This window comes from Ipomoea nil, unplaced genomic scaffold, assembly GCF_001879475.1.
Source record: "Ipomoea nil cultivar Tokyo-kokei standard unplaced genomic scaffold, Asagao_1.1 scaffold1043, whole genome shotgun sequence".
Taxonomy (NCBI): Eukaryota; Viridiplantae; Streptophyta; class Magnoliopsida; order Solanales; family Convolvulaceae; genus Ipomoea; species Ipomoea nil.
Genome location: NW_017617471.1, coordinates 6,515,001 through 6,533,118, shown reverse-complemented (window position 1 = coordinate 6,533,118; position 18,118 = coordinate 6,515,001). Strand labels below are relative to the sequence as shown.

Here is an 18,118-nt window from a genome sequence, read left to right as displayed (position 1 = left end):
ATTTTTAATTTTATTTATTTATTTATTTTTAATAATTAAATAGGTAACTTGTAAAAAATGCCAATCGAACAAATTTAACTGGTAGATGGGCCTATTTGACACTTAATTTAGTTCGTGGTGAGAATTGAACACTTTGCAATAATAGATCAGTCTATTTGACACTTGTGTCTTATATATTTATAAGTGACAATCCAATTTTAGTTTTTTTTTTTAAATATCTTTATTTGGTCTTAGTATTATTGTGAAATGACTATTGTTGGTCCTCCATCAACAAAACCGTTTAAATTATGTAAGGGAAAATGACACTTTTTCCCCCTGAGTTATATACCTATAGCACTTTTCCCCCCCTCAATTATTGAAGTGGTTGTTTTTCCCCCTGAAATGTTAAATGAACATATTTACCCTTAAAATAAATATTTATAATAAATATTTTATTTATTTTTATTCTCCAACAAATTATGACCATAATTTGATTCAAACCAAACAAACACTATAGCAACCAAACCGAAATATTCCAATTACAATTTAGAATCGAAACCCGATATTTAAAGTTTATTAAAATTGCGAACCGGAACGAACGGCTCATGTTCCGAACTGAAAAAATAAAATACATTTATTGTTGAATTTAGACTATTTTAAAATAAAAAACAAAAATTTAAAATAAAGACGGTTCAAAATCGCGAACCGGATCTGGAACCCCCGGTTCACGGTTCAGCCGTTCAGGATCCAATTTGTTTGATTCATAATTTTAATAAATTGAAATCCAAATGTTGGGTTATAGATCTGAATCATAACCGAAAATTTTTAATTCGATTGCTTTAGTGTCCGATTCAGTTCGAACCGAACCGTGGTCATCCCTACGTATACGCAATAATTTGTTGGAGAAGTAAAATAAATAAAATATTTACTTTAAGGATAGAAATGTCAATTTAATATATCAGGGGAAAAACCACCACTTTTATAATAATTGAGGGGGCTAATGTGCTTACCTAAATAATTGAGGGGGAAAAAGTGCTATAAGTATGTAACTCAGGGGGAAAAAGTGTCATTTTCCCATTATGTAAAATACAAAGACATTTAGGTATTCAATTATGATTTTTTTTTTTTTTTTGATATTTTAACGATTTTGTTGAAGGAGGATACTCAATGACCATATCACAATAATACTATGACCAAAAAAAGAATGTTGTGGAAAAAAAAGATTAAAAATATACTATTATCTATAAATTTAGGACCAAAAATAAAATTAGAGCGATTATTATTTTTTTTTTGAAAGTATGCGATTAATAATTTGTTTAGGTTGTAATATACTAATACATACATTATATATAATAATTTTAAATATATGGTGTATCACGATTTAGTTCCGGCGCACGAGCGGTATGAGTCTCGCGTGCGACGAAAACACGCAAAAACTGCAACTGTCCATCACCATCACTCCATCAGCTGAAATGCTAAATTCCTGGAGGGAATTATTGATGAATAAAATAGTCCGTAGAAAAATAAAATTAAAATAAAAAATAAAAAGAGAAGAAAAAAAAAAATCTGGGAAGCGGAGATTATACAGACGTTACCTGCTCTCTCTCTCTCTTCTCCACTTGCAAATCGCCAAATCGCAACACACTCACTCTCACAGTTTCACGTTTCTCTTTCAAGCCTCCCAGCTAGGCACCTACCCTTTGTCGTTTTGCTCGGGGAGGTAGAGCTGAAGTAGAAGCCAATATTTCGCGGCGGTAATGATACTACCCGATTTTGTTCATTAAAGCTAATCTGGTTTGTTGATTGGGTGTCATAGCTTTAGTGTTTGTTTTGATTACTTTGGACTAGCCAGATTGTTGTTTTGGGATTTCTTTTAGGTGATTTTGGAAAAAATGGCTAGTTGCTCATCTGGTATTAGGCTATCTCAATTTGGGAACTTACAAAATGGTAGCTTTTCTGAAATTGGGGTGTCAAGATTGGTTTTTGTTAAGATCCAAGGCAATACGAGGAATGGGTATTTGGCGTGCAGGAGTAGCAAGTCTAGGTTTTTAGTCAAGAACTCGTTGGGTGAAGAGATTGAGCCACAATCTGGTGCTAGTTTTAACGCTGTATTGAAAGAGAGTGATGGTTCGAGTGTTAGCAAAGAGGCTGAGGTTCTGGATTCCAGTTATGTAGTTACAACCGATAGCTTTAGCGGTGGCGATGGTGGGGATTTAATTGATGGGAATGGTGGAAACGGGAAATTTACAGGCGGGGGTGGCGGCGGTAATGGCAATGGCAATGAGGGAGATGACAAAGAGGAAGATGAGTTCGGGCCATTACTGAAGTTTGAGGAAGTAATGAGGGAGACCGAGGCTCGAGGTGCTTCTCTTCCTGCTGATATGTTAGAGGCTGCAAAGAGTGCAGGGATTAGGAAAGTCCTGTTGCTTAGATATTTGGACTTGCAGGTACAATTTTGAATCTGTGGAAGTGATTTTATTATTTTAATGGTTTCATAAATTGAGTTGTTGAGCTATCATTGTTAACTTGCTTTATGAACTAATATAACTGGCTGAAAATGGATTATACAGGCATCTGCATGGCCTCTAGGACCTGCAATGAGGTCATTTTCCATGCTTAGGAATCGAATGTTGGCCGATCCATCCTTCCTTTTCAAAGTTGGAACTGAGGTTCGTTTAAACCGCTATTTTATGGTTTTGTTTCATTTCAGCTGTCTTGCTTTGCTTTCACTGTTATCCACCTGCTTTTGTGAATCCTTTTATACTTAATACACTTTATGTGCGTACTTTTATTTGTCTAAGCATGTTCAGGTACCTTCAATCTTAGCTTCAAATTAGTTGCTTATGCATTTATCAATTTGTTTTGTTCAACCATTTTTTAGAAATTTATGAAGTTACTGTTTCCATCAATTGTGTAATGTAGATAGTTATTGATACGACCTGTGCGACATTTGCTGAAGTCCAAAAGAGGGGCAAGGACTTCTGGGCAGAATTTGAATTGTACGCTGCAGATATGTTGGTCGGGGTTGTTGTTAATGTTGCTTTAGTTGGTATGTTAGCACCATATGCTCGGATTGGACAACCATCTGTATCTCGAGGATTTCTGGGTCGATTGCAGAGGGCTTATGGAGCTCTTCCGAGCAGGTTTAGACTTCATTCCATCCTTGAAGTTTTATTCAACTTTATTACACTACTATATATTACTATAGCAACAAAAATTATAGTCAAGAATTTTAAAATTAATGCCTGCACGGGCAGCTCAGTTGGTTCATGGGTGGTAGATTGTGGGCAAGGATACATGATCGAGCCCTGACAGCCGTAGTGTGGGAGTTACACCCGATGTCGTGGGCTCCTTGTGGGCACCAGATATTGGCCCTTCCACCTAATGGGCCGTTGAGTCACCATGATTTACCCCTCTACTATCCTATGGGCCTAGGTGTGGGGCCCCTGGGGGCGAGGGAATTTTGTCTTTTGTGGGCAAGAATTTTAAATTTATCATTTTGTTTAATTTGGGAATTTGAATTAAATAGTCCTTCGTTTCACATGCTCAACTGTTTCACAGTGTATTTGAAGCTGAAAGGCCAGGCTGTAAGTTTACAGTAAATCAGAGAATTGCTGCTTACTTTTACAAGGTTAGCATTTATTGTTTTAAGTTTGGTCTTTTTATATGGCTTTATTATTATTATTTTTGCATTTGTTTCTTAGTAATGTTCCGGTTTTGCATTTATTTTCACAAATGGTCTAATGGAAACGCATTTTCCTTTTATCAGTGTTTTCACACATTTTACAAATAGAAAAACAGCCTTTATTTTCTGTTGAAACTAATCAAGTACACTTGTATATTATAGGGCATTCTGTATGGATTTGTTGGGTTCGGATGCGGTATCATCGGCCAAGGAATTGCAAATCTAATAATGACTGCCAAGAGGTATGTCTCTGTCTGTATATATTTCTATTAGCATTCCTGCTTTTGTATTACTGAATTTTGTAGTGCCTTCTTTTCCCCTGCATATTGGTATCTTGAAATATTGGCAAGGAATTGCAAATCTAATATATTTGTGCAATGTATTTAATCTAGTTTGTGCAATCAAGATTTTAGAGAAAGATCTATCTTGCCTAGGACATGTGACCTCAAATATTGTGTATACAATCCAAGATGTGAACATTCTTCTCAAGGCCGTGAGAGGGGCAAGTAGTGAAGTATAATACTGATAAAAAACGAAGAAAATCATTTTTGCAATATAATAAGCCTTTATACACTTTGGAAGATAAACGTTCTTCCTTGTCTACCTCTATCTTAAGAGATGTTTCGAGGGTTTGAACTCATAAACGAATAATTAATTTGAAAGCACTTCACCGCACACCAAGTCCGTTGCTTTTTCTTTTCTCCAATACCTTAACCATCACAGGATTTTATACTCCATTAGTAATGCATCTTTACATTTGTTCTAACATTTCCGACGTGTATTTTTTTTTTTTTTTTTTATTCAGGAATGTCAAAAAATCAGAAGATGACATACCTGTTCCACCTCTCATAAAGAGTGCAGTACTATGGGGTACGTCTTGAATATTATCAATCACTTTGATAATGAAGTTGCTAATCGAGATAAATTGCTAAGCATAAAATTTTACGCCCTCCCGGATTCTCTACTTAAAATCCGTGTTATGCTCAGCTTGAATTGGCATGATTCACTATGCTCTCTCTCCTATTTGACAGGCGTTTTCCTAGGAGTGTCTTCAAACACGCGACTGCAGATTGTGACTGGTTTAGAGCGGCTAGTGGAATCATCGCCAGCAGCTAAGCAATTTCCGCCCGTATCAATGGCGTTCACAGTCGGGGTGCGATTCGCCAACAATGTGTATGCTGGGATGCAGTTTGTGGACTGGGCGAGGTGGAGTGGTGTGCAATGAGTATCTCAGGTTCTGCTCGAGACGAACCATTTCTATATTTTTCTCACTTGAACAACAACAAAAAACAAGACATCTTGGTTTAGTATTAGAATGCATTGGAGGATATACCATGATGCTATGAGGATATACCATGATGCTATTTCTGTTGCTGTTGGGGTCCACCCCTTTGAATTGTTTCTCTTTAGATTTTCTTTTATGGAAATGTTTTTCTTAATGCTTATATAGCTTTTCGCTGCTCATCACCTAGTGATGTTGATATTCATTATGTTTGAATTTAATGTTCATCGCTATAATTTTCAGCTTCTTTAGGCGCAAATTAAACCCAGCTAGTATGGATCTTATGTGGCGGACACTAATAAACTATTTTTTTTCATGTGAGTCCCAATACAAATGTCTACAATAAGATTTTGTGTGGGAGTAAAAAATATGTATACAAATGTCTACAACAAGATTTTGTGTGTGGGAGTAAAAAATGAGAATACAATAGTATTTTTTCATAATTTTTGGCTGGTTAAGTGTTTGAAAAATAGCTTATGGGATCAAGGCGATCAGCTTTTTCAAATCATAAGATTTTAACTCACATAGTTTTTTTAAAAAATTTTAATTTTCTTATTTGATTCAGCTTTTTCAAATAGTCGAATTTTAATTCACATATTTTTATTTTTATTTAGATTTTAATTTACTTATTTGATGAAAATAGCAAGAAAATAAGATCGTTTATTAAATTATCTTTATTATTACATGTTTTTAAATTTTTATTTTTATTTGACGATTATAAAGGAAAAATGGTCAAATAGACCATGAAACTTTTATACAAAAATAGTTATTAGACTTCTGATTTCTGAACTTTAAAATCTATTTTATTTTAAACTTACAAATGGTAGTCATAACTCATATGAAATTGTGTGTATTTTTGTATTTGAAAAATTTTGAAAAACAAGAAAAAAGTATTTTAAAAAAATCCATTATTAAGTTGGAAAATTAGAATATTTGTTTTCCAACAGAAAAATGAAAAACAATGTTAAAAAAAATGTGTTTTTACTTTTTATTTTAAAAAAAATTTAATTACTAAACGTACCCTAAATATGTAAAAATTAGAATAGCATCAGTACGTGTCAAAAATTATTACCTATATTAATGAATAAATACCCAAAATGGTCTCTCAACTATAGCTAAATTCACAAATTGATCCTTGACTTTCAATTTTAACCAATTAAGTCTTTAACTTTGCAATTTTAACACGATTTAGTCCTCCTTCTATTTAACCGTTTGTTGATCGTGATCTTTAAGAATATATATGTAATTTCATGGTCCATCGTCGGTCGGAAAATCTTCAATCCCAAATGGAAACCCTACTTTCCAGACTTCAAACAAGCCTTCGAACACTTCTGCATCAACGCCGGTGGCCGCGCCGTCATCGACAATCTCAAGAAGAACCTGCAACTCTCTTCGAAGCACGTGGACTTGGCAGATTGTGGTTCGAAAACACGTTGTCTTCTTCGATCTGGTACAAACTTAACTACATTGAATCCAAAGGGAGGATGAAGAAAGTTGACAGGATTTGGCATATTGTTTTCGGCAGTGGATTCAAATGTAACAGTGCGGTCTGAAAATGTAATCGGAACCTTAAAAAACCGACGATGGACCATGAAATTACATATATATCCTCAGAGATCACGGTTAACAAACGATCAAATAGACGGAGGATCAAATCGTGTTAAAATTACAAAGTTAAGGATTTAATTGGTTGAAATTGAAAGTCGAAGACCAATTTGTGAATTTAGCTATAGTCGAGAGACATTTTGAGTATTTACTCTATATTAATATACTCCGACTATTTACAATATCTTATGAGCAGGTCATTATTATATCTAAAGTAGTATTTACAGTATCTTATGATCGGAATTCTAGAAACTAAATAAATATATTTATTGTATATATGTACATAACTATACCCAATAGGATAAAAGATTAAAAGGACTAGTGCAACTAGAATACCTGGATGGATAAATGAAATGGTGTGGAAGTTACAATCAACCACAATTATCTTATTGTCCAAAGACTATCAACATTCATACAATATAGCAGAGCTTATAGCTTATTTTAAGTTACTAATAAGCTATAAGCTCTGTTTGGTAATGTTCTCAAAATAAACTCTTAGCTTAAAATAAGAACTTATTTTGAAACGTTACTTTAGGTAGCGTTTCAAAATAAGCTCCTAGCTTAATTTTTTTTCATCTTTATCCTTATTATTTTAAAGAAATAACATAATTTATCATTCTCAATTAAAATTATTTTCTCTTCTCCTTTATCCACAACTTTCACCGCAAATATTATTATTATTATTATTATTATTATATTTGTAACAATATTGTTACTTCATTATGAGATGCTAGATCATGATTATGCTAATAGTTTTATTTCAAAATGTTAATTTTTTTAAACACAAAATGTTAAATTTTAATATGTAAACAAACTAATTTAAATGTTATGAAAATGTCCTTTTAATATGTCTTTTTACATTTATCAGCTTATCAAAAAGCTAATTTTACCAAACACTTTCAATCATAATAGCTAGATTAACCGCTATTCAGTTTTCAGCTCCGAGCTTATAACTTTTCAACTTTCAACTCATAGCTTATAGCTTTTCAACTAAGCTTGCCAAACAAAGCCTATATATAAATCCTGATAGTATAACACAAATAAGCTAAGCTAGTGTGAGGACCCAAGATGGGTGGAGCCTAGAGGGAAAGGGAGGGAGCAACAATTGCTGACAAATTAAAAATGGAGGGTCTGCCAAAGTCTGTGCTTTAATTTACATAAAGGAATAAAGGATTAAGCGAATTTAATTCGCTGGAAAATATTTGAAGGGAAATAGAATTGAAATTTTATGGAAACTAAATTTCAGAAAAATGTATTTCATTATTTGGTTGGTGGAAAAGAAATTACTGGGAATATGAATTCTATTGTTTGGTTGTATTGGGAAGTGTAAGGAATAACGAGTATAAAGACATTTATACCCCTACACAATAATAACAAAAATATTACTAATGCTAATTAAGAAAAGGTTGGTGAGAGCATAATTGTCCTACTTATTGTTTTTCATGAAAAGTAAAATACCAAGGAAGATTATCGAAAATGTTTTTCATGAATCAAACAAAAGAAAAATCAGTATTCTTCAAATTGAGAACATTTCCCAGCAAACCAAACATGAGCTAAAGGAAGATTCCTCCACTTATAGCCCCATTCAACAAAGGTACATTTTACACTGTTATCCCAGAATCTACCTTAAAAGGGAAACGCTGTTGGGTACAAAACATTCAGAATCCAACTGTAAATACCCTTTTGGACCCTTTTTTTTTTTAATTTGAAGTTGGGTTTGACCAGCCCCCACCACCCCTCCTCTTTACTCTTTAATCTCCTCCCTCTTCAGTCCTCAACTCCTGAAATCATTATTTGGTCAAAGGTCAAAATCCATGTCTCTTTCATCACTGAAAACCCTTCACCTCTTTGTCCCCTCTCTCACCCTCCTACACTGTGGAGGCCAGGCCAGGGCACCTTCAATAGTACAATGGATAATAAACTTTTTTGCATGCAAGCTAGACTACATATATACTTCAAGTCCTGTCATTTTACACTTATCTGTCTATATATATGTTTTTGTACCACATAACAAATTTCTCCACTTTAGTACCTTTTAATGAAATCTTATTTTATGTTTGTGGTGAGGATATGAGTCATGTCAAACATAGAGTTTGAACAAAAAAACAAAAAAAAAAAGTAAGTGTTGGTTTTAGAGTTTTTGGGTCCAGGGAAATCCAACACAACCGTGGTTGGTGGATTCACCTTTCGAACAAAGTAAGAACGATTTAAAGGACAATTCCTCAATTCTGGCTTATTTTGGATATTTCTCTGTATTTTCTGTTCTCCCGAGGAAAAAAGCTCTACCTACATTGTCATGGGTCCCCCCTTTTATAATGGGTTGCCCTTTGCCTATTCAAATGCACTTAAAGAGCCATAAACTAGCACATTTACTCTTAAGGGCCGTTGGGTTGCCGTTACCGAGCCTCCCAACGGCCTGTTTAACTATGCTTTAAAAGGACATTCTTAAATGCCAACGGCTATCTTAGCCGAGTCGACCTCCTTCTCACGCCGACTCTATGCTCGCGCCGATCGCCCACTCGCGTCCTGATTTTTTGGACTCATGTCTGCTGGTTCATAGACACTCATGGTTGGGCCTTACCTTCCTCAGGCCCAACCTTTACTTCCTTCTCCGTCTTCTCTTCTCTTCGGGCCTCAGGCCCATTGGGTTCGTACCCCATCAGTAAGTATTGTGTAAGATCGTTTAATGTAAGATGTGTAATATATTTTTAGCTAAAATTAGGTATATAATACTACTTTTTAATGTATTCATAAAAAATGTTATATTTTAATCAAAAAAATTATATATCTTATGGTGAGACGGTCTCACTTAAGACTTATTCAAAAAAATAATCATATTGTTATAACCTTGACATATTTATTTTTGCTCCTTAAATAGTGATTCTTTATGTGATAATTGAATGCTATATATTTAGTTAAGTTTCCTGATTATAATATTTTGGATTAAAGTGTTTAATCTTAAATAATATTATAATAATAATTAATTAATGAAAAACTGAATGGTTAATGAATGTTTAACTGATAAAGAGTAAAGTAATGTTTCGTAGGATTTGGTGCATTGTTGATTGAAATGTGCAACATAACATTATCACATTTTAGGTTTAATTTAACTAGGAAGTGCATTATAATTTGTGAAATTAGGGTACCTATGAGCTGTTTTTTCCACTTCTTTTGATATATATATATGAAAAATTAATTATCATACTTTATAAGTTTTATAGTAGATAAGTTCAGGCAATGCACATGCAATAGTGATTACTATCACTAAACACCCTTTAAGCCCTCCTTTCCATACATAGATAGAACCCACACCCCCACCAACCCCCACCCCTACCCCTACCCCTCGAAATTTTACAATCTTTTTCCGTCTTTTAAAGTCCTTCCCTTTTTCTTTAAGCTCACATTAATTTCTTCAACTTTTGATCAAGATTTCCAATGGCCAAGATCAACGCTCTCCGCCGCCTGTTTCTGCCGTGCTTCACGCCCGCCACCGCCAACCACTCGCTGCCGATCACCGCCGCCGCCACCAAGAAGCGGCTGAGCACTTCTCTCCGGGATGATCTCGACGACCCGAAGGCGAGAGAGAGAGGGAGCAATAATAATAATAATAATGTAGGGGAAGAGTACTCGGACCCGGATAGCCCGACGTGCACCGCCGCCTCCGTGAGCTCCCACTCGGCGGCGCAGCCGCGCTCTTCCAAGACGATGGTGGTGGGGACCATCTTCGGGCACCGCCGCGGCGGTCACGTCTGGTTCTGCGTCCAGCACGACCGCCTCAACGCCAAGCCCTACCTCCTCCTCGAGCTCTCCATCACCGCCACCACGCTGACGCAGGAAATGGGCGGCGGGCTGGTCCGCATCGCGCTGGAGGTCAAGGACGACGGCGCGTCGGAATCGGAGCTCAGCCACTGCCCGCTCCACGCCATCCCGCTCTGGACCCTGTTCTGCAACGGCCGCAAACTCGGGTTCGCCGTTCGGAGAAAGCCCACGCAGCAGACCCGCCTCATGCTCAAGACAATGCAGTCGATATCAGTCGGGGCCGGCGTGATTCCGTCCGGGTTCGGGGCCGGCGTGATTCCGTCCGGGTTCGGGGCCGGCGACGACCCGGAGGAGCTCATGTACATGCGCGCCAATTACGAGTGCATAATCGGCGGCGCGGATTCGGAGTCGTTTCATTTGATCAACCCGGATGAAGGCCCGGGTCAAGAATTCAGCATCTACTTGCTCCGGTCTAGGTAAATATGGGAATCTTGAAAGAAAGAAAGAAAGAAAGAAAACATGGGTTTTCTTGTTCTGCAACTTTCATCAATGGAAGGGGGGGTTTCTTTCTTGCTTTCCAGCCATTTCTAATGCTTTTCCAATCTTTTGGGGCAATGGGTTTTTGGAAAGGAGAAAGCTTTGGGAAAGAAAAGCTCTGATCCTGATTTAATTATTAGGTTTATTCTTCAACTTCTTTTTACCCCCCAACCAAAAAAAAATTAAAAAAAAAATCATTTTCGTGGATTTTACTGATGCAAAGCCAATTCTTTCCTTGTACGGATTTTTTTTTTTTTTTCTTTCTTTCTTTTTGGGGAATCCACATTAATAGGATTCTCCACTAGAATGGTTACTTACAATGCATGTAGACATATTTTTGTGTAACATCAAACACTTGTTTACAATTTCAGAGAATCATTTGAGGTGTTTAATGATATATGCTCCCATGAAATTAAAACAGCTTGATTTGATATGATGTTTGAATCTTATAGCTCTCACGTATGCCATTATATTATTCCTTGTTTCTTTTCTTTTTCTGGGTAATGCTATATCATATCAACATTAAAGTTGCAATCTTTAAGAATCTTTGGGGAGCAGATTGTTGGTTTTAGTAGGGACGTGTGAGGAGAAAGGATTCCATCTTCGGAATATAATGATTAGTAGAACTCCCCTTTGTATACAGCAATTCTTAATGATAGGCGCAGGGTGCAGAATCTGCAGAAAGAGTTGCATTGCTTCTTTGATTGAATTTGGTGTCATTATTGCTGCTTTTGGTTCTGGAGATAAGTGGGAATTCTTGATTTATATATGCTGGGTACGTGTTGTCTGGGAAGATGATTGGAGCTGAATGTTTTAGCTTCTTATGGCCTGCATTGGCAGCTCAACTAGTTCCTGTGTTATAAATTGTGAAAAACAATACAGAATTCAATAATTACTCACTACTGAAAATTCTTAAATTTTTGACCACCTGAAAATGATCTTAAATCAAGTAGAAAGCATTGTTCCAACCACTTTTGGATCCGGAAAAACCCTTGTTGCTATTTCCGACCACTTTTTGCTTTCAACTTGATTTAAGATCACTTTCAGGTGGTCGGAAATTCAATAATTTTCAGTAGTGACCGTCCCAGTTTAAAAGTTACACTTAATATGATGGGCTTTTGTGGGTACCAAGTATGAGTCCTTCACTTATTATACCATGGATTAGAGTGATAGGGTCCACAATGCATTGTGAATCTTAATAAAAAAAATTATGTATTTGTAGTTAATATGTTATGTGTTTACAAGCACCTAACATGTTAAAACAATATATTATGCCCTTGTCGATAACTTATTATGTGGCTGCATTTACTGACACATAATATGTTAACTGTAATATTTTAATTGTAAACATATAATCTAAATGTCATTTTAAATCCTGATTTATGTCATAATTTGTTATGTTTTTTCAATTAATGAGTTTTTAAATTATTATAATTTATTCCTTAAATTAGGATATAAGGGTTTTAGGGACGAAGGAATTTTACCTTTACATGTGGGCAAAGATGATTGGAGCTGAGAAAATATTATCTTGAAAGGCAAGTTATAATTGTAATTATTGGGCAATGGGCATGTATTTCAAGAACCACTTCAAAAGAGGGTACTGTAGCAGCTAGCTGGTGTAGATTCCTTGATCTGTTTGGGCCATATTATAATATAATATGCATACTTACAACAGTAGAATTAGGGAAGTTGTTTGTGTTTTCAGATTTGAAAAGACAGTAATTCAAAGAATAATTTAGAACCATCCAAGGTGAGGCAAATTATGCCCCGGACCCGTGTCCACAATGATTTGTGGACACAGGTCCAAAACGACATCGTTTTTCAAAAAAAACGCGTCATTTAGTTTTAAAAAAAAAAAAATCGCGCGCGTTTTGCCGTTAACGGCGTTATTTTTTTTTTTGGATTATGAATGTACAGTTATGCCGTTATGAATGTACAGTTATGCAATTATGAAATTATGAACACAGAGCTCTAACATTATGAACTTACAATTATGAATATATATAGTGATAAAATTATGACCATGAAGCTTTAAAATTGTGAATATAGAGCTTCGAAGATTATGAATCTACAGTTATAGAGTTATGAATCTACAGTTATGGAGTTATGAATCTACAGTTATGAGATTATGAATCTACAGTTATGGAATTATGAATGTACAGTTATTGATCGAATTATGAACAAAGAGCTCTAACATTATGAACTTACAATTATGAACATATAGTGATAAAATTATGAACATAGAGCTCTAAAATTGTGAACATAGAGCTTCGAAAATTATGAATGTACAATTATGAAGTTATGAATGTACAGTTATGACGTTATGAATGTACAGTTATAGAGTTATGAATGTACAATTATAGAGTTATGAACGTACAGTTATGGAGTTATGAATGTATAGTTATTAACATATAGTAATAAAATTATGAACATATACTTTTATAACAAAGTGGTCTGAAATTAAAAAAAAAAAAAAAAAAAAAAAAAAAAAAAAAAAAAAAGAGATAACAGTGCCTAACGGCACTGTTACCCGTGTCCAGCAAGTATGCTGGACACGGGTCCAAGGCATAACGATTGCCAAGGTGAGGAGGTGTGGCTTAGGGAATAATCTAATCCCAAACATGGATAGGGATAGTGTTAGGAATATAGCGGAATAATGCGGAAGCGAACGAATCGAAAATTGAGAATTATAGAAGTTAAATAATAGGGAAAATATAGAATGACAAAATTAGGAATTGATGTATTGGAAAATATAAAATATATATAAATATTAAACTCTCATAAGAGAGTTACAAAAGAAAAAATATATATATATATATATACTCTACGTGAAAGAAAGGAAAAAGGATAAGAATGAATTCAATAATTGATGTTGAATTGAGATGCATTAATTACAAAGGTAAAGAAGCTATTTATACTAATCGAAAGGAGAGAAAAGTGCATGAAATGTAAGAAATGACACATGAAGATGGGAGTGATGCGGCAGTTGCGGTGAATGTGCAAGAAGCCATGCAACGTGGAGAAAAACAAAGTCTTCATGCATAATTTGAGCCACATAATTTTAACCATATTCTAACAATCTCCACCTTGGATCAAATTTGTTATAAAATTTATAACGAGAACAGTCGATTAAACTCAAGCGCTGCTTGAACTTAGCAATAGGAAGAGCTTCAGAATAGCAGGATAGATCACCATCAACCTCCTATGCGACTGAAAGAGCATAAGCAACCATGTTGCTTTCATCATCACTAGCATACCTAGCAGGTTTCTTGATTGTCCTCCTAGGTCGATCCATAGCAATGGAATACTCTCGGTGTGGCTCGACGAGAGGTGCAACGCTAGTAGATGCATCATCTTTAGTATTACCATCAATGGTAGTAATACTGTCAATAGGCCTGAACTCAAACTCCACCTTCTCACCAGTACTCTGCGTCTCACTTGTACTGGGAACTTTTTCAGAAGAAAGTAGTGCATTTTCATCAAAAGTGATATCTCGACTCAGAATGATTTTCCGAGAATCAGGAGACCATAGACGATACCCTTTTGACTCAGAAGCATAACCAAGGAAAATGCATTTGACAGCTCTCGGGTTTAATTTACCCGTACTGGAATGAGCATAAGCAGGACATCCAAAAACTCTTAAGATAGAGTAGTCAACAGGATTACCTGACCAAACTTCCTCTGGAATTTTGAAATCAAGGGATGAATGTGGAGATCTGTTTACCAAATAGCAAGCAGTAGAAACGGCCTCGGCCCAAAAATCACGCCGTTTCCATAACCTAGCATTAGAGAGCATACACCGAGCTCTTTCCAATAGAGTCCTGTTCAAACGTTCGGCAACACCATTCTGCTGGGGTTTACCAGGCAAGGTCTTGTGCCTAGCGATTCCATTTGCCGCACAAAAGTCATTGAAATCTGACTCACAGAACTCCAAGCCATTGTCTGTCCTGAGCTTCTTGACTTTTTTACCTGTCTGAGTCTCAACAAGTATTTTCCACTTCTTGAAAATAGAAAATGCCTGATTTTTATGTTTCAGGAAATAGACCCAGACTTTACGAGAAAAGTCATCAATAATAGACATAACGTATCTACAGCCTCCCATAGACTGGAATTTAGTCGGTCCCCACAAATCGGAATGTATATATTCCAATACATCTTTGGTACGGTGTGTAGCAGTAGAGAAACTAACCCTCTTTTGTTTCCCAAAAACACAATGCTCACAAAATTGTAATTTACCCGCACCTGAATCACCAAGGAGACCTTTCTTGCTCAGGAGATGCATGCCTTTCTCACTCATATGCCCCAGACGCATATGCCATAATTGAGTGAGATCCGCATAAGACATCGATGAGGATACCGCTACTGAACCCGTCACATTACTGCCATGCAAGACGTACACGCTTCCAGAACGAGAAGCTTTCATGAGAACAACAGAGCCTTTTATGACCTTCAAAACTCCACCTTCAGCTATATACTTGCACCCCAGACTTTCCAAGGTACCCAAGGATATCAGATTGCGTTTCAAATCAGGAATATACCGAACATTGGTAAGAGTCCTGATAACGTTATCATGAGTTTTAATCTGAACACTTCCAATTCCACTAACCTTGCATTGGGTATCATTACCCAGCAAGACAACTCCACCATCAACCGGTTCCAGAGAAATGAACCAATCTTTGTGGGGACACATGTGGAATGTACAACCAGAGTCCAAAATCCACTCAGTTTCACTCCGTTTCTCACCGGAGCTAACAGATAACAACACATCACCATCTGAATCACTTTCAACAACACTAGCTTCAGCGGACCTCTTTTCTCTCTCTTGCTTGTTTTTCAACTTGAAGCATTCAGTCACATCATGACCATGCTTCTTGCAGTACTTACAGGATTTGTTGGACTTATGTCCTTTGGACTTGGATCTGGAATTTTTATTGCTACTCCCTGATTCAAGTGAACGACCCCTTACGGTCAAGCCTTCACCTTTGTCCTCAGACTTAATTTCAAAGTCAAACTTTTCTTTGGACAATAAGTTTGACTTAACATTGTCAAAAGTAAGGGTATCACTACTATTACCATACAACATAATTTCTTTGAAATGCGTGTATGATCTAGGGAGAGAGACAAGCAATAAAACAGCGCGATCCTCATCTTCAATTATAACATCAATATTTTCCAAGTCCAATAAAATAGAATTGAATTCATCCAAGTGAGATTTAATAGAAGTACCTTCCGTCATACGGATTGTGTACAGACGCTCCTTCAGGCGTAGCGTGTTCGCCAGAGTTTTGGCCATGTAAAGCGTATCCAGCTTGGACCATAAATCTGACGCAGTCGTCTCACTTAACACCTCACGTAGAACCTCTTTAGACAGGCACAAAAGAATGGTTGAACGTGCCTTGTCATCCAGATCTTCCCAATCTACATCTGTCATTGTAGCCGGTTTCTTCTTCTTCCCAGCTAGCGCTTTCTTCAAACCGTTCTGGGTTAGAACGGCTTCCATCTGAACCTTCCAGATAGAAAAGCTAATTTTCCCGTCGAACTTCTCGATATCGAACTTGGTAACAGTTGACATCTTTGAAAATAACTCTCAATTAAACCGCTCTGATACCACTTGTTAGGAATATAGCGGAATAATGCGGAAGCGAACGAATCGAAAATTAAGAATTATAGAAGTTAAATAATAGGGAAAATATAGAATGACAAAATTAGGAATTGATGTATTGGAAAATATAAAATATATATAAATATTAAACTCTCATAAGAGAGTTACAAAAGAAAATATATATATATATATATACTCTACGTGAAAGAAAGGAAAAAGGATAAGAATGAATTCAATAATTGATGTTGAATTGAGATGCATTAATTACAAAGGTAAAGAAGCTATTTATACTAATCGAAAGGAGAGAAAAGTGCATGAAATGTAAGAAATGACACATGAAGATGGGAGTGATGCGGCAGTTGCGGTGAATGTGCAAGAAGCCATGCAATGTGGAGAAAAACAAAGTCTTCATGCATAATTTGAGCCACATAATTTTAACCATATTCTAACAGATAGAAAGTGTTGGGCTAGTTTTACCTCTGAATTTGTACTGCCCAAACCTTATCTAATCATAATATTCCACTTTAAGACTGACAGATAATTAAGCTGCTAAACACAAAAAGTTTAAGCTACTTTCACCTTTGGTCTTTTTTTTTTTTTTTTTTTTTTTTTTTTAGTATATCCAAGATTTCAACTGCCGATCACAGTCTGAGACAGCTAATTTGAAGATTTAAAGCTGCTCCATTTTCAAAGTCAAGAATTAAACCTTTTAATCTTTGGTTAATGATGAATGAATTCCTTCCACTCAACCACACCCTCTAGGTTTTCACCTTTAACCCTCGGGGAGGGGGGGGGGGGGGGAATTTATTTATTTATTTTTGTTTTTGGGTGGGGGGACAGTGATATGTAGGAAAACTAGCATAGTAACTTAGTAATGCTGAAACAGGGTATTTCACTAGATCACTATATCATCTGTAGAGAATCAATTTAAATAGTGTTTTCAAAAAAAAAAAAACAAACAAACAAACAAACAAAAAAAAAAAAGTAAATTTGATCATTTTAACAGTTTGATTTGGTCCACCTTAAATAAAAATTTAGTAATTAGTGAATTTAATTAGCATTAGCATTTTGAATCTAAAATACTATATCCGTTTCACTTTTATGTGTCGATTTGTTATAATTTTGGGTTTAGTATCTTTATAACAGTATATAATATTTTAACCAAGACACCAAAAGATTAAGAAAATAAAAAATAAGAACCTTAGACTGTATTCATGCTGGATTGCTCTCAAGTCTCAACTCCAACTCTCACGTGTCTCACGTGAGAGTCATCACACAAAGGCACAAATAACAAACCAACCTATATATAGACTATAGAGGGAGAGCCCACATAGGCCAACAACCAAAAATTCCCTTCTTCCAATTATTATTAATAGTATAAATAACTTTTGCTATTTATTACTCCGTATTATTATTATTATTAAATATAACTATAAATTATTATTATAAATTATACTAGCATGTCTTTTCACCTAGTATAAACAATTAATTTTACTAAATACTACTCAATAAAATAACTAATTCAATCACTCAATCAAAATTGTTAACACAGTGTGTTAAAAGTAACAGTCTAACAAATTATTTATCCAAATTAAAAATTTTGAGTTCAATTTTTGTCAATATTTTTTCAATTAAACTTATTGCACAAGATTTTTCAAGTGTTTTTTTT

The 18,118-nt window shown here is 35.5% G+C and overlaps 2 protein-coding genes across 2 annotated transcripts; both read left to right on the top strand.

Moving 5' to 3' along the window:
- Positions 1-1,534: 1,534 nt before the first annotated feature.
- LOC109182074 (protein RETICULATA, chloroplastic) lies at positions 1,535-5,162 on the top strand. The gene is made up of 7 exons (XM_019332111.1): positions 1,535-2,426; positions 2,550-2,648; positions 2,902-3,122; positions 3,541-3,610; positions 3,827-3,906; positions 4,470-4,534; positions 4,696-5,162. Exons 1-7 carry the CDS (start codon positions 1,872-1,874, stop codon positions 4,887-4,889), a joined length of 1,284 nt encoding a protein of 427 aa, XP_019187656.1. The 5' UTR covers positions 1,535-1,871; the 3' UTR covers positions 4,890-5,162.
- Positions 5,163-9,789: 4,627 nt separating this feature from the next.
- On the top strand, positions 9,790-11,259 carry LOC109181329 (protein MIZU-KUSSEI 1). Its single transcript, XM_019331081.1, has one exon. It carries the CDS (start codon positions 9,987-9,989, stop codon positions 10,788-10,790), a length of 804 nt encoding a protein of 267 aa, XP_019186626.1. The 5' UTR covers positions 9,790-9,986; the 3' UTR covers positions 10,791-11,259.
- Positions 11,260-18,118: the final 6,859 nt, after the last annotated feature.